The 21804-nt window shown below is 53.0% G+C and overlaps 1 protein-coding gene across 3 annotated transcripts in view; it reads left to right on the top strand.

Annotated features, from left to right (window-relative positions):
* Positions 1 to 21804, top strand: part of ACAP1 (ArfGAP with coiled-coil, ankyrin repeat and PH domains 1) — a 215977-nt gene that overhangs the window by 128332 nt on the left and 65841 nt on the right. For all 3 annotated transcript variants that reach the window (XM_069950340.1, XM_069950350.1, XM_069950331.1), the window contains exon 10: positions 4300 to 4409. In XM_069950340.1, the coding sequence (XP_069806441.1) occupies positions 4300 to 4409 (110 nt within the window). The remainder of the gene's footprint in view (positions 1 to 4299; positions 4410 to 21804) is intronic.

Here is a 21804-nt window from a genome sequence, read left to right as displayed (position 1 = left end):
TCCCCCGTCATAGATGGTCCCCCTCCTCCCCCCCCTTATAGATGGTCCCCCTCTTCCCCCCTTATAGATGGTCCCCCTCTTCCCCCTTATAGATGGTCCCCCTCTTCCCCCCTTATAGATGGTCCCCCTCTTCCCCCTTATAGATGGTCCCCCTCTTCCCCCCTTATAGATGGTCCCCCTCTTCCCCCGTCATAGATGGTCCCCCTCTTCCCCCCCTTATAGATGGTCCCCCTCTTCCCCCCTTATAGATGGTCCCCCTCTTCCCCCCTTATAGATGGTCCCCCTCTCCCCTCCCCTTATAGATGGTCCCCCTCTCCCCCCCCTTATGGATAGTCCCCCTCTCCCCCCTCCCTTATAGATGGTCCCCCTCTCCCCCCTCCCTTTATAGATGGTCCCCCTCTTCCCCCCTTATAGATGGTCCCCCTCTTCCCCCCTTATAGATGGTCCCCCTCTCCCCCCTTATGGATAGTCCCCCTCTCACCCCTCCCTTATAGATGGTCCCCCTCTCCCCCTCCCTTTATAGATGGTCCCCGTCTTTCCCCTCCTTTATAGCTGCCCCCCCTCTCTCCCCCTTATAGATGGTCCCCCTCTTTCCCTTCTTATAGATGGTCCCCCTCTTTCCCCCCCTTATAGATGGTCCCCCTCTTCCCCCCTTATAGATGTTCCCCCTCTTCCCCCCTTATAGATGGTCCCCCTCTTCCCCCCTTATAGATGGTCCCCCTCTCCCCCCTTATAGATGGACCCCCTCTTCCCCCCCCTTATAGATGGTCCCCTCTCCCTTATAGATGGTATCCCTCTCCCCCCCCCTTATAGATGGTCCCCCTCTCCCCCCTCCCTTATAGATGGTCCCCCTCTCCCCCCCTCCCTTATAGATGGTCCCCCTCTTTCCCCCCTTATAGATGGTCCCCCTCTTTCCCCCCTTATAGATGGTCCCCCTCTTTCCCCCCTTATAGATGGTCCCCCTCTTTCCCCCCTTATAGATGGTCCCCCTCTTTCCCCCCTTATAGATGGTCCCCCTCTTTCCCCCCCTTATAGATGGTCCCCCTCTTCCCCCCTTATAGATGGTCCCCCTCTTCCCCCCTTATAGATGGTCCCCCTCTTCCCCCCTTATAGATGGTCCCCCTCTTCCCCCCTTATAGATGGTCCCCCTCTCCCCCCTTATGGATAGTCCCCCTCTCCCCTCCCCTTATAGATGATCCCCCTCTCCCCCCCTTATGGATAGTCCCCCTCTCCCCCCTCCCTTATAGATGGTCCCCCTCTCCCCCCTCCCTTTATAGATGGTCCCCCTCTTCCCCCCTTATAGATGGTCCCCCTCTTCCCCCCTTATAGATGGTCCCCCTCTCCCCCCTTATGGATAGTCCCCCTCTCCCCCCTCCCTTATAGATGGTCCCCCTCTCCCCCTCCCTTTATAGATGGTCCCCCTCTTTCCCCTCCTTTATAGCTGCCCCCCCTTTCCCCCCTTATAGATGGTCCCCCTCTCTCCCCCTTATAGATGGTCCCCCTCTTACCCCCTCTATAGATGGTCCCCCTCTTTCCCTTCTTATAGATGGTCCCCCTCTTTCCCCCCCTTATAGATGGTCCCCCTCTTCCCCCCTTATAGATGGTTCCCCTCTTCCCCCCTTATAGATGGTCCCCCTCTCCCCCCTTATGGATAGTCCCCCTCTCCCCCCCTCCCTTATAGATGGTCCCCCTCTCCCCCCTCCCTTTATAGATGGTCCCCCTCTTTCCCCCCTTATAGATGGTCCCCCTCTTTCCCCCCTTATAGATGGTCCCCCTCTTTCCCCCCCTTATAGATGGTCCCCCTCTTTCCCCCCTTATAGATGGTCCCCCTCTTTCCCCCCTTATAGATGGTCCCCCTCTTCCCCCCTTATAGATGGTCCCCCTCTTCCCCCCTTATAGATGGTCCCCCTCTTCCCCCCTTATAGATGGTCCCCCTCTTCCCCCCTATAGATGGTCCACCTCTCCCCCCTTATGGATAGTCCCCCTCTCCCCTCCCCTTATAGATGATCCCCCTCTCCCCCCCTTATGGATAGTCCCCCTCTCCCCCCTCCCTTTATAGATGGTCCCCCTCTTCCCCCCTTATAGATGGTCCCCCTCTTCCCCCCTTATAGATGGTCCCCCTCTCCCCCCTTATGGATAGTCCCCCTCTCCCCCCTCCCTTATAGATGGTCCCCCTCTCCCCCTCCCTTTATAGATGGTCCCCCTCTTTCCCCTCCTTTATAGCTGCCCCCCCTTTCCCCCCCTTATAGATGGTCCCCCTCTCTCCCCCTTATAGATGGTCCCCCTCTTTCCCCCCTTATAGATGGTCCCCCTCTTTCCCCCCTTATAGATGGTCCCCCTCTCTCCCCCTTATAGATGGTCCCCCTCTTTCCCCCCTTATAGATGGTCCCCTCTTCCCCCCTTATAGATGGTCCCCCTCTTTCCCCCCTTATAGATGGTCCCCCTCTTCCCCCCTTATAGATGGTCCCCCTCTCTCCCCCTTATAGATGGTCCCCCTCTTACCCCCTCTATAGATGGTCCCCCTCTTTCCCTTCTTATAGATGGTCCCCCTCTTTCCCCCCCTTATAGATGGTCCCCCTCTTCCCCCCTTATAGATGGTTCCCCTCTTCCCCCCTTATAGATGGTCCCCCTCTCCCCCCTTATAGATGGACCCCCTCTTCCCCCCCTTATAGATGGTCCCCCTCTTCCCCCCTTATAGATGGTATCCCTCTCCCCCCCCCCCTTATAGATGGTCCCCCTCTCCCCCCTCCCTTATAGATGGTCCCCCTCTCCCCCCTCCCTTATAAATGGTCACCCTCTTCCCCCCCTTATAGATGGTCCCCCTCTCCCCCCTTATAGATGGTCCCCCTCTTCCCCCCTTATAGATGGTCCCCCTCTTTCCCCCCTTATAGATGGTCCCCCTCTTTCCCCCCTTATAGATGGTCCCCCTCTTTCCCCCCCTTATAGATGGTCCCCCTCTTCCCCCCCTTATAGATGGTCCCCCTCTTTCCCCCCCTTATAGATGGTCCCCCTCTTCCCTCCTTATAGATGGTCCCCCTCTTTCCCCCCTTATAGATGGTCCCCCTCTTTCCCCCCTTATAGATGGTCCCCCTCTTTCCCCCCCCTTATAGATGGTCCCCCTCTTCCCCCCTTATAGATGGTCCCCCTCTTCCCCCCCTTATAGATCGTCCCCCTCTTCCCCCCTTATAGATGGTCCCCCTCTCCCCCCCTTATAGATGGTCCCCCTCTTCCCCCCTCCCTTATAGATGGTCCCCCTCTTCCCCCCTTATAGATGGTCCCCCTCTCCCCCTCCCTTATAGATGGTCCCCCTCTTCCCCCTCCCTTATAGATGGTCCCCCTCTTCCCCCTCCCTTATAGATGGTCCCCCTCTTCCCCCCTTATAGATGGTCCCCCTCTCCCCCCTTATAGATAGTCCCCCTCTCCCCCCCCCCCCTTATAGATGGTCCCCCTCTTCCCCCCTTATAGATGGTCCCCCTCTCCCCCCTTATAGATGGTCCCCCTCTTTCCCCCCTTATAGATGGTCCCCCTCTCCCCCCTCCCCTTATAGCTGGTCCCCCTCTCCCCCCTTATAGATGGTCCCCCTCTCCCCCCTCCCCTTATAGCTGGTCCCCCTCTCCCCCCTCCCCTTATAGCTGGTCCCCCTCTCCCCCCCCCCCCTTATAGATGCTTCCCAGTGAGTAAATAACACAAAAATAACAAAATACAACTCACCTACCCTGCGTTCCCCCGTTGATCCTCTCTCCGGCTGCCTCCGTCTGATGCGCGGCTGCCGGGGGTGTCCCGTCCTGACTTCCGGTACGTGCGCTCCCAGTACCGGAAGACAGGGCCCCAGGCGGCACTAGGAGCTGTGTGATGCGCGCGCTGCCGGGGAGAGGACCGGACACCCCCGGCAGCCGCGCATCAGCCGGAGGCAGCCGGAGACTCTTGTGACCGCAAGCGAAACAATGCTTGCGGTCACAAGAGTGCATATATATATATATACTGGAGATGAGGGGGAGGACACTGCTATGTATACTGGAGATGAGGGAGGACACTGCTATGTATACTGGAGATGGGGGAGGACACTGCTATGTATACTGGAGATGAGGGGGAGGACACTGCTATATATATATATACTGGAGATGAGGGAGGACACTGCTGTATATATATATACTGGAGATGAGGGGGAGGATACTGCTGTATATATATATATACTGGAGATGAGGTTGGCTTCCCCTGCCCCCCACCACTTCTGTCCCATCCTCCGTCTATTGACCATTGACCATCCATCCTCTCACTGTAATATCTTGTTGCCCGCAGGACGTCTCTGATGAGGACGCTGTACATCAAGGTGATGGAGACTCCTCCCAGGTGGTTATTGAAGGTTTCCTCTTCAAGAGAGCCAGTAATACCTTCAAGACCTGGAGCCGGTGAGGGGGCATTACAGCTGCATGGGTTAATAGAGGGCAAGTAAGGAATCCTCTGAAATACGGTGAGGGGCAGTAGATGGGAAGCTTGGGGGAGGGGCAGTAGGTGGGAAGCTTGGGGGAGGGGCAGTAGATTAGAAGCTTGGGGGAGGGGCAGTAGATTAGAAGCTTGGGGGAGGGGCAGTAGATGGGAAGCTTGGGGGAGGGCCATTAGGTGGGAAGCTTGGGGGAGGGGCAGTATATGGTAAGCTTGGGGGAGGGGCAGTAGATGGGAAGCTTGGGGGAGGGGCAGAGGTGCCTGCTACACGTCTACGGCCCCTCCACCAAGATTCCCATCTATGGCCCCTCCCCCAAGATTCCCATCTCTGGCCCCTCTTCCAAGCTTCCCATCTACTGCCCCTCCCCCAAGCTTCCCCTGTACGGCCCCTCCCCCAAGCTTACCATGTACGGCCCCTCCCCCAAGCTTACCATCTCGGGCCCCTCCCCCAAGCTTAACATCTCCAGACCCTCCCCCAAGCTTCTTATCTACTGCCCACCCCCAAGCTTCCCATCTACTGCCCCTCCTCCAAGCTTCCCATCTACGGCCCCTCCCCCAAGATTTCCATCTACTGCCCCTCCTCCAAGCTTCCCATCTACGGCCCCTCCCCGAAGCTTCCCATCTACGGCCCGTCCCCCAAACTTCCCATCTCCGGCCCCTCCCCTAAGCTTCCCATCTACTGCGCCTCCCCCAAGCTTCCCATCTACGGCCCCTCCCTCAAGCTTCCCATCTCCGGCCCCTCCCCCAAGCTTCCCATCTACGGCCCCTACCCCAAGCTTCCCATCTACGGCCCTTCCCCCAAGCTTCCCATCTACGGCCCCTCCCCAAGCTTCCCATCTACAGCCCCTCCCCCAAGCCTCCCATATCCGGCCCCTCCCCAAGCTTCCCATCTACGGCCCCTCCCCCAATCTTCCCATCTAAAGCCCCTCCCCCAAGCCTCCCATCTACGGCCCCTCCCCCAAGCCTCTCATCTACGGCCCCTCCCCCAAGCTTCCCATCTACGGCCCCTCCCCCAAGCTTACCATCTCCGGCCCCTCCCTTTGGCTTCCCATCTACGGCCCCTCCCTTAAGCTTCCCATCTAAGGCCCCTCCCCAAAGCCTCCCATCTACGGCCCCTCCCCCAAGCTTCCCATGTAAGGCCACTCCCCCAAGCCTTCCATCTACGGCCCCTCCCCCAAGCTTCTCCTCTCCGGACCCTCCATTAAGCTTCCCATCTCCGGCCCCTCCCCCAAGCTTCCCATCTATGGCCCCTACCCCAAGCTTCCCATCTACGGCCCCTCCCCCAAGCTTTCCATCTACGGCCCCTCCCCCAAGCTTCCCATCTACAGCCCCTCCCCCAAGCCTCCCATATCCGGCCCCTCCCCAAGCTTCCCATCTACGGCCCCTCCCCCAATCTTCCCATCTAAGGCCCCTCCCCCAAGCCTCCCATCTACGGCCCCTCCCCCAAGCCTCTCATCTACGGCCCCTTCTACCATGCTTCCTATCTACGGCCCCTCCCCCAAGCTTACCATCTCCGGCCCCTCCCTTAGGCTTCCCATCTACGGCCCCTCCCTTAGGCTTCCCATCTACGGCCCCACCCTTAAGCATCCCATCTAAGGCCCCTCCCCCAAGCCTCCCATCTACGGCCCCTCCCCCAAGCTTCCCATGTAAGGCCCCTCCCCCAAGCCTTCCATCTACGGCCCCTCCCCCAAGCTTCTCCTCTCCGGACCCTCCATTAAGCTTCCCATCTCCGGCCCCTCCCCCAAGCTTACCATGTATGTCCCCTCCCCCAAGCTTCCCATCTACGGCCCCTCCCCCAAGCCTCCCATCTACGGCCCCTCCCCCAAGCTTCCTATCTAAGGCCCCTCCCCCAAGCCTCCCATCTACGGCCCCTCCCCCAAGCCTCTCATCTACGGCCCCTCCCCCAAGCCTCTCATCTACGGCCCCTCCCCCAAGCTTCCCATCTATGGCCCCTCCCCCAAGCTTCCCATCTACGGCCCCTCCCTCAAGCTTACCATCTCCCGCCCCTCCCTTAAGCTTCCCATCTCAGGCCCCTCCCCCAAGCTTCCCATCTACTGCCCCTTCTCCAAGCTTCCCATCTCCGGACCCTCCCCCAAACTTTCCATCTCCGGCCCCTCCCCCAAGCTTCCCATCTCCGGACCCTCCCCCAAACTTTCCATCTCCGGCCCCTCCCCCAAGCTTCCCATCTCCGGCCCCTCCCCCAAACTTTCCACCTCCGACCCCTCCCCCAAGCTTCCCATCTCCGGCCCCTCCCCCAAGCTTCCCATCTCTGACCCCTCCCCCAAGCTTCCCATCTATTGCTGTAGATGGGGAAACCTGGGGGAGGGGCCGTAGACGTGTAGCAGGCACCGGGTGCAGTAACCTAGGGGGCAGCATATAGGCACTTGTCACGGTGCTTAGGACTGGTAGCAGCTATGGCCGCCCCCCCCGGGTACCCCCGGATACCCCCGGTCTCGGCACTGGCACAGTACTAGGAGTTGCTGTACGCTGTGCAGGTGGCGGAAGGGATAAGATGTGACGCCAGAATGGATTCCTGAGTCTCTGAACCTTTCAGGGGTTATTATATACACGACGGCGCTTGTATGGTGCAATGTAGTCACCGCATCCAGCGCCTCCACCTGTACTCCACCTAGAAGTGCCCATAGTTGTGTATATATATGCAGGGTGCGCCTCCACCTGTACTCCACCTAGAAGTGCCCATAGTTGTGTATATGCAGGGTGCGCCTCCACCTATACTCCACCTAGAAGTGCCCATAGTTGTGTATATGCAGGATGCGCCTCCACCTATACTCCACTTATAAGTGCCCATAGTTGTGTATATATATGCAGGGTGCGCCTCCACCTGTACTCCACCTAGAAGTGCCCATAGTTGTGTATATGCAGGGTGCGCCTCCACCTATACTCCACCTAGAAGTGTCCATAGTTGTGTATATGCAGGGTGCGCCTCCACCTATACTCCACCTAGAAGTGCCCATAGTTGTGTATATGCAGGATGCGCCTCCACCTATACTCCACTTATAAGTGCCCATAGTTGTGTATATATATGCAGGGTGCGCCTCCACCTGTACTCCACCTAGAAGTGCCCATAGTTGTGTATATGCAGGGTGCGCCTCCACCTATACTCCACCTAGAAGTGTCCATAGTTGTGTATATGCAGGGTGCGCCTCCACCTATACTCCACCTAGAAGTGCCCATAGTTGTGTATATGTATGCAGGGTGTGCCTCCACCTATACTCCACTTATAAGTGTCCATAGTTGTGTATATGCAGGGTGCGCCTCCACCTATACTCCACTTATAAGTGTCCATAGTTGTGAATATGCAGGGTGCGCCTCCACCTATACTCCACTTATAAGTGTCCATAGTTGTGTATATGTATGCAGGGTGCGCCTCCACCTATACTCCACTTATAAGTGTCCATAGTTGTGTATATGTATGTAGGGTGCGCCTCCACCTATACTCCACTTATAAGTGTCCATAGTTGTGTATATGCAGGGTGCGCCTCCACCTATACTCCACCTATACGTGCCCATAGTTGTGTATATGCAGGGTGCGCCTCCACCTATACTCCACTTATAAGTGCCCATAGTTGTGTATATGTATGCAGGGTGCGCCTCCACCTATACTCCACCTATACGTGCCCATAGTTGTGTATATGCAGGGTGCGCCTCCACCTATACTCCACTTATAAGTGCCCATAGTTGTGTATATGTATGCAGGGTGCGCCTCCACCTATACTCCACTTATAAGTGCCCATAGTTGTGTATATGTATGCAGGGTGCGCCTCCACCTATACTCCACCTAGAAGTGCCCATAGTTGTGTATATGCAGGGTGCGCCTCCACCTATACTCCACTTATAAGTGCCCATAGTTGTGTATATGCAGGGTGCGCCTCCACCTATACTCCACTTATAAGTGTCCATAGTTGTGTATATGCAGGGTGCGCCTCCACCTATACTCCACTTATAAGTGTCCATAGTTGTCTATATGTATGCAGGGTGCGCCTCCACCTATACTCCACCTATACGTGCCCATAGTTGTGTATATGCAGGGTGCGCCTCCACCTATACTCCACTTATAAGTGCCCATAGTTGTGTATATGTATGCAGGGTGCGCCTCCACCTATACTCCACTTATAAGTGTCCATAGTTGTGTATATGCAGGGTGCGCCTCCACCTATACTCCACCTAGAAGTGCCCATAGTTGTGTATATGCAGGGTGCGCCTCCACCTATACTCCACTTATAAGTGCCCATAGTTGTGTATATGCAGGGTGCGCCTCCACCTATACTCCACTTATACGTGCCCATAGTTGTGTATATGTATGCAGGGTGTGCCTCCACCTATACTCCACCTATACGTGCCCATAGTTGTGTATATGCAGGGTGCGCCTCCATCTATACTCCACTTATAAGTGCCCATAGTTGTGTATATGTATGCAGGGTGCGCCTCCACCTATACTCCACTTATAAGTGCCCATAGTTGTGTATATGCAGGGTGCGCCTCCACCTATAAGTGCCCATAGTTGTGTATATATATGCAGGGTGCGCCTCCACCTATACTCCACTTATAAGTGTCCATAGTTGTGTATATGTATGCAGGGTGCGCCTCCACCTATACTCCACCTAGAAGTGCCCATAGTTGTGTATATGCAGGGTGCGCCTCCACCTATACTCCACTTATAAGTGTCCATAGTTGTGTATATGCAGGGTGCGCCTCCACCTATACTCCACTTATAAGTGTCCATAGTTGTGTATATGCAGGGTGCGCCTCCACCTATACTCCACTTATAAGTGTCCATAGTTGTGTATATGCAGGGTGCGCCTCCACCTATACTCCACTTATAAGTGTCCATAGTTGTGTATATGCAGGGTGCGCCTCCACCTATACTCCACTTATAAGTGTCCATAGTTGTGTATATGCAGGGTGCGCCTCCACCTATACTCCACCTAGAAGTGTCCATAGTTGTGTATATGCAGGGTGCGCCTCCACCTATACTCCACTTATAAGTGCCCATAGTTGTGAATATGTATGCAGGGTGCGCCTCTACCTATACTCCACCTATACGTGCCCATAGTTGTGTATATGCAGGGTGCGCCTCCACCTATAGTCCACTTATAAGTGTCCATAGTTGTGTATATATATGCAGGGTGCGCCTCCACCTATACTCCACTTATAAGTGCCCATAGTTGTGTATATGTATGCAGGGTGCGCCTCTACCTATACTCCACTTATAAGTGCCCATAGTTGTGTATATGGAGGGTGCGCCTCCACCTATACTCCACTTATAAGTGCCCATAGTTGTGTATATGTATGCAGGGTGCGCCTCCACCTATACTCCACTTATAAGTGCCCATAGTTGTGTATATGCAGGGTGCGCCTCCACCTATACTCCACCTAGAAGTGTCCAGACAGATGTGGCAGTATATGACCTGTCCATAATAGTGTATATGTATGGAGGGAACGCCTTTGTGGTGTCCTACCACAGGTGTTACAGTTCTATACACCCTTCGTAAATGTCTGTACTTATTGTACTTGTGTGGGGATGAAAGTAGTACTAAAGTTTCGCCACTAGATGTCACTGTGTTAGTTATGTGTATTTGGAGGCTGCACAGCTGAAGGATGCAAAGGGTTAATATTTCTTTGTGTTACATGAATCTGCAGACCAGTAGGAATCTGTTTCTCTCTCCGATCAGCTCTCTACTTCTTCTGTTACTCTCTTCACCCACTCACAGTGCAGGATAGTTACGTTGGGGAAGGAAGTCACATGGGTGGAGGACGTGTGAAGGTTTTTTCTGTGTTGGACATTGTGGAGGAAGGACACAAGCTAGAAAGCTCTCCACAGTGCTCCCATCTGGGCCCTGGCCCTCAGCTCAGTCTTAGCTAGTACCCCGTATGGGTAGGAAGCAAGACAGCACACAGCTTATAGTTTCTTCTCAAGTAACACTACACAACACTGTGCAGTGCTAAACCCTTCTAGGAGAGGACCAGCCAGAGACAACCTCAACCCACGCCGTGGGCTAGAAGAAATAACAGTGCAGGACGGTATCCACAAAAGCCACAGAAGCTAGGAACTGATCCTGATAGAGCAAAGTTGCAATTAGCCTATGAACGCTATCTCGCAGCGCGGGTGTCAGCAGGAAACCCTCAGCACTCTGCTCATCCCAGGTAACAAGGTCTGGGGCCTGTGTCACCCTCTAGGAAGGTTCAGCCGAGTCTAGTGAGCATAAGGTGGTGTGAGGACTAAGCAAAGGACAATACCCGGGCACAGGTCTTCTTCTATTTCTTCTTCTAAGTATTCTTCTACCTCATCCTCCGACATCCCGGCAGAGCACAGCACTACTTGGGTTGGGACTCTCACAGCATCCTCCTCTCTGCTCCTCTGCTTCTTTGTATCACTCAGCACACTACTCAGTCGGCACGACTATATCCTACACTGTATTCCTAGTACTATAGATTTGGTTGCTGTATCGTCAAGTATTTGTCTGGAACTATTGTTAAGTGTGTTACCCCGTGCTTTATCCAGAGAGACCTCCTAATGGTGTGACCTCGCCCCAAGCACGTATCAATAAAACCAGGCTTATTTAAGTTATAGAGACTCTGTGATCTTTTGCTTTTCACCGACACAGCACATCACCTAAGCTTGGGACATTTCCCCTTTCTGTGGGTGGCGGTTCCAATAGTCCGGGAGGGTCACTACACCACTCTGACCAACCATTAAAATTACAGCCCAAGGGACCCGGCAGCAGCCCGGCAGGACACCGACCACAGAGGGGAAGGAGACAACCGGCCTTGTAAACTAAAAGCAGGCGTGCCGCTATACCTGTGTACCTCCCGGCACTGACGTCACAAAGTAAGACTCCAAGGTCCGGCTGTATCTCGGCCAACCACCTCCGGCGTGGAGTCACACCACACCACCACCTAGCAACTGACTGGCCGCTGCTTTGATGTAACCTCACCCCAGGGGTACACCACACCTCCACCTATAAGTGTCCAGACAGATGTGGCAGTATATGACCTGTCCATACTAGTGTATATGTATGAAGCATGACCAGGGCCGGCCTTAGGGTAGATGGCGCCCTGTGCAGAATATTCTTTTGGCGCCCCCCCCCCCTATCTATCTCTTGGAGACACACACTGTATATACTGCTTACACAGACAGATACAGTCACATATACACATACAGACACACTTATACTGCTTACACAGACACACACAGCCACACAGGAGCATGCTGGGAGTTGTTGTTATTGTATTCCACACACACCACACAGGAGCATGCTGGGAGTTGTTGTTGTTGTTGTATTCCACACACACACCACACAGGAGAATGCTGGGAGTTGTTGTTGTATTCCATACACACCACACAGGAGCATGCTGGGAGTTGTTGTTGTTGTATTCCATACACACCACACAGGAGCATGCTGGGAGTTGTTGTTGTATTCCACACACACCACACAGGAGCATGCTGGGAGTTGTTGTTGTATTCCACACACACCACACAGGAGCATGCTGGGAGTTGTTGTTGTTGTATTCCACACACACCACACAGGAGAATGCTGGGAGTTGTTGTTGTTGTATTCCATACACACCACACAGGAGCATGCTGGGAGTTGTTGTTGTATTCCACACACACCACACAGGAGCATGCTGGTAGTTGTTGTTGTATTCCACACACACCACACAGGAGCATGGTGGGAGTTGTTGTTGTATTCCACACACACCACACAGGAGAATGCTGGGAGTTGTTGTTGTTGTATTCCACACACACCACACAGGAGCATGCTGGGAGTTGTTGTTGTATTCCACACACACCACACAGGAGCATGCTGGGAGTTGTTGTTGTTGTATTCCACACACACCACACAGGAGCATGCTGGGAGTTGTTGTATTCGACACACACCACACAGGAGCATGCTGGGAGTTGTTGTTGTATTCCACACACACCACACAGGAGCATGCTGGGAGTTGTTGTTGTTGTATTCCACACACACACCACACAGGAGCATGCTGGGAGTTGTTGTTGTTGTATTCCACACACACACACAGGAGAATGCTGGGAGTTGTTGTTGTTGTATTTCACACACACACACACACCACACAGGAGCATGCTGGGAGTTGTTGTATTCCACACACACCACACAGGAGCATGCTGGGAGTTGTTGTATTCCACACACAGCCACACAGGAGCATGCTGGGAGTTGTTGTATTCCACACACACCACACAGGAGCATGCTGGGAGTTGTTGTATTCCACACACAGCCACACAGGAGCATGCTGGGAGTTGTTGTATTCCACACACACCACACAGGAGCATGCTGGTAGTTGTTGTATTCCACACACAGCCACACAGGAGCATGCTGGGAGTTGTTGTATTCCACACACACCACACAGGAGCATGCTGGGAGTTGTTGTATTCCACACACACCACACAGGAGCATGCTGGGAGTTGTTGTATTCCACACACACCACACAGGAGCATGCTGGGAGTTGTTGCATTCCACACACACCACACAGGAGCATGCTGGGAGTTGTTGTATTCCACACACACCACACAGGACCATGCTGGGAGTTTTTGTTTTATTCCACACACAGCCACACAGGAGCATGCTGGGAGTTGTTGTATTGCACACACACCACGAAGGAGCATGCTCAAAGTAGTTGTATTCCACACACACACACCACACAGGAGCATGCTGGGAGTTGTTGTATTCCACACACACCACACAGGAGCATGCTGGGAGTTGTTGTTGTTGTATTCCACACACACCACACAGGAGCATGCTGGGAGTTGATGTATTCCACACACACCACACAGGAGCATGCTGGGAGTTGTTGTTGTATTCCACACACACCACACAGGAGCATGCTGGGAGTTGTTGTATTCCACACACACCACACAGGAGCATGCTGGGAGTTGTATTCCACACACAGCCACACAGGAGCATGCTGGGAGTTGTTGTATTCGACACACACCACACAGGAGCATGCTGGGAGTTGTTGTTGTATTCCACACACACCACACAGGAGCATGCTGGGAGTTGTTGTTGTTGTATTCCACACACACACACCACACAGGAGCATGCTGGGAGTTGTTGTTGTTGTATTCCACACACACACACACAGGAGAATGCTGGGAGTTGTTGTTGTTGTATTTCACACACACACACACACCACACAGGAGCATGCTGGGAGTTGTTGTATTCCACACACACCACACAGGAGCATGCTGGGAGTTGTATTCCACACACAGCCACACAGGAGCATGCTGGGAGTTGTTGTATTCCACACACACCACACAGGAGCATGCTGGGAGTTGTTGTATTCCACACACAGCCACACAGGAGCATGCTGGGAGTTGTTGTATTCCACACACACCACACAGGAGCATGCTGGTAGTTGTTGTATTCCACACACCACACAGGAGCATGCTGGGAGTTGTTGTATTCCACACACACCACACAGGAGCATGCTGGGAGTTGTTGTATTCCACACACACCACGAAGGAGCATGCTGAAAGTAGTTGTATTCCACACACACACACCACACAGGAGCATGCTGGGAGTTGTTGTATTCCACACACACCACACAGGAGCATGCTGGGAGTTGTTGTTGTTGTATTCCACACACACCACACAGGAGCATGCTGGGAGTTGTTGTATTCCACACACACCACACAGGAGCATGCTGGGAGTTGTTGTTGTATTCCACACACACCACACAGGAGCATGCTGGGAGTTGTTGTATTCCACACACACCACACAGGAGCATGCTGGAAGTTTTTGTTTTATTCCACACACAGCCACACAGGAGCATGCTGGGAGTTGTTGTATTCCACATACACCACACAGGAGCATGCTGGAAGTAGTTGTATTCCCCCCACACACCACACAGGAGCATGCTGGGAGTTGTTGTATTCCACATACACCACACAGGAGCATGCTGGGAGCTGTTGTATTCCACACACACACACACACACACACACCACACATGAGCATGCTGGGAGTTGTTGTATTCCACACACACCACACAGGAGCATGCTGGGAGTTGTTGTATTCCACACACACCACACAGGAGCATGCTGGGAGTTGTTGTTGTATTCCACACACACCACACAGGAGCATGCTAGGAGTTGTTGTTGTATTCCACACACACCACACAGGAGCATGCTGGGAGTTGTTGTATTCCACACACACCACACAGGAGCATGCTGGGAGCTGTTGTATTTCACACACACCACACAGGAGCATGCTGGAGTTGTTGTTGTATTCCACACACACCACACAGGAGCATGCTGGGAGTTGTTGTATTCCACACACACCACACAGGAGCATGCTGGGAGTTGTTGTTGTATTCCACACACACCACACAGGAGCATGCTGGGAGTTGTTGTTGTATTCCACACACACCACACAGGAGCATGCTAGGAGTTGTTGTTGTATTCCACACACACCACACAGGAGCATGCTAGGAGTTGTTTTCCCCCCACACACACCCCACAGGAGCATGCTAGGAGTTGTTGTTGTATTCCACACACACCACACAGGAGCATGCTGGGAGTTGTTGTATTCCACACACACCACACAGGAGCATGCTGGGAGCTGTTGTATTTCACACACACCACACAGGAGCATGCTGGGAGTTGTTGTTGTATTCCACACACACCACACAGGAGCATGCTGGGAGTTGTTGTATTCCACACACACCACACAGGAGCATGCTGGGAGTTGTTGTTGTATTCCACACACACCACACAGGAGCATGCTGGGAGTTGTTGTTGTATTCCACACACACCACACAGGAGCATGCTAGGAGTTGTTGTTGTATTCCACACACACCACACAGGAGCATGCTAGGAGTTGTTTTCCCCCCACACACACCACACAGGAGCATGCTAGGAGTTGTTGTTGTATTCCACACACACCACACAGGAGCATGCTAGGAGTTGTTTTCCCCACACACACACCACACAGGAGCATGCTAGGAGTTGTTTTCCCCCCACACACACACCACACAGAGCACTAACACACACTCCACTAACACACAGACATACACACAGACACATACATATACTCACACAGAAGGATCAGTGGAGGATGTCTCTGCCCATGAGGAGGAGGTGGAGGAGGTAGAGCGGAGGATCACACTGCTGATGTCTCCATCCGGAGGGAGAGGGGGCGAGGGAGGGGAGCCGGGAGATGCTGTGGGGGGCGGGGGAGGGGGCCAGGCTGCAGTCACATGTCTGGGGGAGAGAAGGCTTCTCCTTGCTGACACTCAGCAAGGCTGCTGTGCCGGCGATATATGGCCTCAGGGGGAAGCAGGTGGCGCCCCCTTCCTGCTGGGAGTGCACAACGCCCTGTGCAGCCGCACTGCTCGCACACCCCTTAGGCCGGCCCTGAGCATGACGCCAGATCTATGGTGGTTGGCCAGGATACAGCCGGGCCCAGTGATGTTATGTTGTGACGCCAGTGCCGGTTGGGCACACAGGTATGGTGGCACACCTGCTTTTAGTTTACCGGGCCGATTGTACCTTGTTCCCCTGTGGTCAGTGTCCTGCTGGGTTGCTACAGGGTCCCTTGGGTTAGTATAGTCACGGTGGTCCGGAGTGGTGTAGTGACCCTCCCGGACTATTGGAACCGCCACCCACAGAAAGGGGAAGTGTCCCAAGGATGTAGTGTACACTGTGTCGGAGTGGGGTGAAGAATCACAGAGTCTCTTTATCATAAATAATCTCGTTTACTCTGAAGGTTCTTGTGTGCAGCAGAACATACAGCTGTGCTGTTACACTTGATAATACACGTAATAGTGCAGGATCCAGATCTGTGATGAGAGCGTAGAGAGTGGTACAGTCGTGCTGCCTGGGTTGCGTGTTGAGAGATACAAAGAAGAATCAGAGGAGCAGAGAGGAGGATGTCGTGTGAGTCTCAACCCAAGTAGTACTGTGCTCTGCCGGGATGTTGGAGGATGAGGTAGAAATAGAAGAATACTTGTGCCCATGCATCGACTCTTGTCGGAATGAACCACCTATTGCCCTACCAGTGTCAGGGGACCCGTCCTAGTGGGTGACACAAGCCCCAGACCCTTTTACCTGGGATGAGTGGAATGCTGAGGGCTTCCTGCTGACACCTGCGTTGCGAGTTAATAAGCTTCTAGCAATTTTGCTCTATCCGGATCAGTTCCTAGCTTTCTGCCTTTGTGGATACTGCCCTGCACTGGGACTCTCCTAGTCCACGGTGTGGGTTGAGATGATCTCTGTCCTCTCCTGTGAAGGGTTTAACACTGCATAGGGCTGAGTAAAGTTAGTTGAAGAGAAACTGTTGGTTGCATCCTGTCTCTACAGAGTCCAACTTTAAAGAACCACTACACTTCCTCTACCCACGTGACTTCCTATCAACAGTCCTTGTCAGGAGTGCTGTGCATAAAAAAAAGATATGATAGAAGAAGAAGATTCTCTCATTGGTCCACAGATCCATGTGACATATAAGCAAGCAATAACCCTTTCCATACTTCTGCTGTGCAGCAACTAAGTACATATAATTACAACAGCGACATCTTGTGGCGAAACTTTATCACTACTACATCACCACTTTTTTTGGGGAGGGGTGTAACTAATGGCAACACCCATGGTGGGACACCACAAGTGTCCAGACAGGTGTGGCAGTATATGACCTGTCCATAGTAGGAAGTGTATATGTATGCAGGGAGGCCGCGGGCGCGGCTTCTACAATTGCATCTGTTGTGGTTACTCAATAATACTGCAGTTACTTTCCCAATAAATCTGCTGCTGTTACTGCGGATCATTGTTTTCCCCCCGGTTGCGTCTTTCTATAGTTGTTACAATTGCATCCTATTGAGTTGGTTCATTTACTTCATACTGCTGCAGTTTTGTTACAATTGCACCTTAATGATTTCTCGTTGCCATTCCTATCCTATTCCTTTGTATTGCGAACCTGCAATGATACATGCTATGGGCAGCAGATTTATTAGTAATGTAACTGCAGTATTAGGCCATGTTCACACGGCGTATGACACCAGCTGTTCTGCGACCCGGCCGGTGTCGGTGAAGATCATCCCAGCTAGTTCTGCAGTCCCAGCTGGATGATCTTCATGTCAGTTTTTTGCACGGCCGTTAGCGATCACGGCCGGAGTGTATACTATGGGACCTGGATGAAAAGGCCAAAATGCCTTTTTTAGGCGCAGATGGGGCTGATTGGTGTAAAAATATTTGCAAAGGGTATTTTTGTGAATATTTTGTTCGCATCGGTCCCATCTGCGCCACTGTCGCCAGTGGGGTGGAAAAGGGGCGTTACGGGGGTGCGGCAGCACGCAGAGGGGGCGTGGCCTCTGCCTTCGCTGCATTTATCATTTGGGAACCTACACTAGCTCTGAGCTGGCGTAGGTTTCAAAACTTTTGCACGGATGGGCTCGGTGCGCTCGGTATATATGGAGGGGCGAAGCGTCTACATAAATCCCCTGAGCTTCGGAGCTGCAGAGACATTTGTAAAATAGCCGGACCTCATAAATGTCCCCCTATGTGTATACACTCCGGCTGGGAATCCCTCTAACTGCAGTGCTGGAGGGGGGGGCACTGGTGTATCCAGAGGTTGTGGGGGGTCTCAGCCCATCTCCTGCACTGAGCTGGGGGGGGCACTGGTGTATCCAGAGTTTGTGGGGGGTCTCAGCCCATCTCCTGCACTGAGCTGTAGGGAATGGAGATCATGCCAGGTCCTATGCATAGCACAACAAAGTGCTCAGTCTCTGTTCTAGATTTCCTATGTCATTATATTGCATTCTAGGTGACCCTATTCCATTTCCCTGGATTTTAATTTAGTCTACTTCAGCTTCTTCTATTTCAGTTTTTTTTATTCTAGGTGCCACTATACTACTTCTCTAGACTCCTTTATTCTAAAATCCTCTTTTTCAGGTTCGTTCATTCTAATAACCTGTGTTCCGGGCTCCTCTATTCTACCATTCTCTGTTTTAGACTTGACTCCTTTATTCTAGCATCCTCTTATTGAGGTTTATTTATTTATACCATCCTGTGTTCCAACTTTTCTACTCTACCATCCTGTGTTCCAGGCTCCCCTACTTTACCATCCAGTGTTCCAGGCTCCTCTACTCTACCATCCTATGTTCCAGGCTCCTCTACCATCCTGTGTTCCAGGCTCCCCTACTGTACCATCCTGTGTTCCACGCTCCTCTACCATCCTGTGTTTCAGGCTCCTCTACTCTACCATCCTGTGTTCCAGGCTCCCCTACTTTACCATCCTGTGTTCCAGGCTCCTCTACCATCCTGTGTTTCAGGCTCCTCTACTCTACCATCCTGTGTTCCAGGCTCCCCTACTGTACCATCCTGTGTTCCAGGCTCCCCTACTGTACCATCCTGTGTTCCAGGCTCCTCTACCATCCTGTGTTCCAGGCTCCTCTACCATCCTGTGTTCCAGGCTCCTCTACCATCCTGTGTTCCAGGCTCCTCTATTCTGCCATCCTGTGTTCCAGGCTCCCCTACTGTACCATTCTGTGTTCCAGGCTGCTCTACCATCCTGTGTTCCAGGCTCTACTTTACCATCCTGTGTTCCAGGATCCTCTACCATCCTGTGTTCCAGGCTCCTCTACATTCCTGTGTTCCAGGCTCCTCTACTCTACCATCCTGTGTTCCAGGCTCCCCTACTGTACCATCCTGTGTTCCCGGCTCCTCTACCATCCTGTGTTCCAGGCTCCCCTACAGTACCATCCTGTGTTCTTGGCTCCTCTACCATCCTGTGTTCCAGGCTCCCCTACTGTACCATCCTGTGTTCCAGGCTCCTCTACCATGCTGTGTTCCAGGCTTCTCTACTCTACCTTTGTTTTCCAGGCTCCTGTTTTTTACAATCCTTTGTTCTAAATCTTCTATTCCACCATCCTGTGTTCCAGGCTTCCCTATTTTACCATCTTGTGTTCTAGGCTTTTCTACTCTACCATCCTGTGTTCCAGGCTCCTCTACTATCCTGTGTTCCAGGCTCCCCTACTGTACCATCCTGTGTTCCAGGCTCCTCTACCATCCTGTGTTCCAGGCTCCTCTACCATCCTGTGTTCCAGGCTCCTCTACCATCCTGTGTTTCATGCTCCTCTACTCTACCATCCTGTCTTCCAGGCTCCCCTACTGTACCATCCTGTGTTCCAGGCTCCTCTACCATCCTGTGTTCCAGGCTCCTCTACTCTACCATCCTGTGTTCCAGGCTCCCCTACTGTACCATCCTGTGTTCCAAGCTGCTCTACAATCCTGTGTTCCAGGCTCCCCTACTGTATCATCCTGTGTTCCAGGCTCCTCTACCATCCTGTGTTCCAGGCTCCTCTACTCTACCATCCTGTGTTCCAGGCTCCCCTACTGTACCATCCTGTGTTCCAGGCTGCTCTACAATCCTGTGTTCCAGGCTCCCCTACTGTACCATCCTGTGTTCCAGGATCCTCTACCATCCTGTGTTCCAGGCTCCTCTACCGTCCTGTGTTCCAGGCTCCTCTACTCTACCATCCTGTGTTCCAGGCTCCCCTACTGTACCATCCTGTGTTCCAGGCTCCTCTACCATCCTGTGTTCCAGGCTCCTCTACTCTACCATCCTGTGTTACAGGCTCCTCTACTCTACCATCCTGTCTTCCAGGCTCCCCTACTGTACCATCCTGTGTTCCAGGCTCCTCTACCATCCTGTGTTCCAGGCTCCTCTACTCTACCATCCTGTGTTCCAGGCTCCCCTACTGTACCATCCTGTGTTCCAGGCTGCTCTACAATCCTGTGTTCCAGGCTCCCCTACGGTACCATCCTGTGTTCCAGGCTGCTCTACAATCCTGTGTTCCAGGCTCCCCTACTTTACCATCCTGTGTTCCAGGATCCTCTACCATCCTGTGTTCCAGGCTCCTCTACCGTCCTGTGTTCCAGGCTCCTCTACTCTACCATCCTGTGTTCCAGACTCCCCTACTGTACCATCCTTTGTTCCAGGCTCCTCTACCATCCTGTGTTCCAGGCTCCCCTACTGTACCATCCTGTGTTCCAGGCTCCTCTACCATTCTGTGTTCAAGGCTTCTCTATTCTACCTTTGTTTTCCAGGCTCCTGTTTTTTACAATCCTTTGTTCTAAATCTTCTATTCTAGCATCCTGTGTTCCAGGCTCCTCTGTTCTACCATCCTGTGTTCCAGGCTCCTCTACTCTACCATCCTGTGTTCCAGGCTCCTCTACTCTACCATCCTGTGTTCCAGGCTCCTCTACTCTACCATCCTGTTTTCCAGACTCCTCTTCTGTACCATCCTTTGTTCCCGGCTCCTCTACCATCCTGTGTTCCAGGCTCCTCTACTGTACCATCCTGTGTTCCAGGCTCCTCTACCATCCTGTGTTCCAGGCTTCTCTACTCTAACTTTGTTTTCCAGGCTCCTGTATTTTACAATCCTTTGTTCTAAATCTTCTACTCTATCATCCTGTGTTCCTGGCTCCGGTCTTCTACCATCCTGTGTCCCAGGCTCCTCTGTTCTACCATCCTGTTCTAGACTCCTCTACTCTACCATCTGGTGTTCCAGACTCCCCTACTCTACCATCCTGTGTTCCAGGCTCCCCTATTTTACCATCCTGTGTCCCAGGCTCCTCTGTTCTACCATCCTGTTCTAGACTCCTCTACTCTACCATCCGGTGTTCCAGGCTCCCCTACTTTACCATCCTGTGTTCCAGGCTCCTCTACTTTACCATCCTGTGTTCCAGGCTCCTCTACTTTACCATCCTGTGTTCCAGGCTCCGATACTTTACCATCCTGTGTTCCAGGCTCCACTACTCTACCATCCTGTGTTTCAGGCTCCTCTACTCTACCATCCTGTGTTCCAGACTCCCCTACTGTACCATCCTTTGTTCCAGGCTCCTCTACCATCCTGTGTTCCAGGCTCCTCTACTTTACCATCCTGTGTTCCAGGCTCCTCTACTTTACCATCCTGTGTTCCAGGCTCCTCTACTCTACCATCCTGTGTTCCAGGCTGCTCTACAATCCTGTGTTCCAGGCTCCCCTACTGTACCATCCTGTGTTCCAGGCTCCTCTACCATCCTGTGTTCCAGGCTCCTCTACTCTACCATCCTGTGTTCCAGGCTCCCCTACTGTACCATCCTGTGTTCCAGGCTGCTCTACAATCCTGTGTTCCAGGCTCCCCTACTGTACCATCCTGTGTTCCAGGATCCTCTACCATCCTGTGTTCCAGGCTCCTCTACCGTCCTGTGTTCCAGGCTCCTCTACTCTACCATCCTATGTTCCAGGCTCCCCTACTGTACCATCCTGTGTTCCAGGCTCCTCTACCATCCTGTGTTCCAGGCTCCTCTACTCTACCATCCTGTGTTCCAGGCTCCTCTACTCTACC

The sequence above is a fragment of the Dendropsophus ebraccatus genome, chromosome 1 (assembly GCF_027789765.1).
Source record: "Dendropsophus ebraccatus isolate aDenEbr1 chromosome 1, aDenEbr1.pat, whole genome shotgun sequence".
NCBI lineage: Eukaryota > Metazoa > Chordata > Amphibia > Anura > Hylidae > Dendropsophus > Dendropsophus ebraccatus.
Note: the sequence above shows the minus strand (reverse complement) of the source record. Positions and strands in the feature narration are given on the sequence as shown.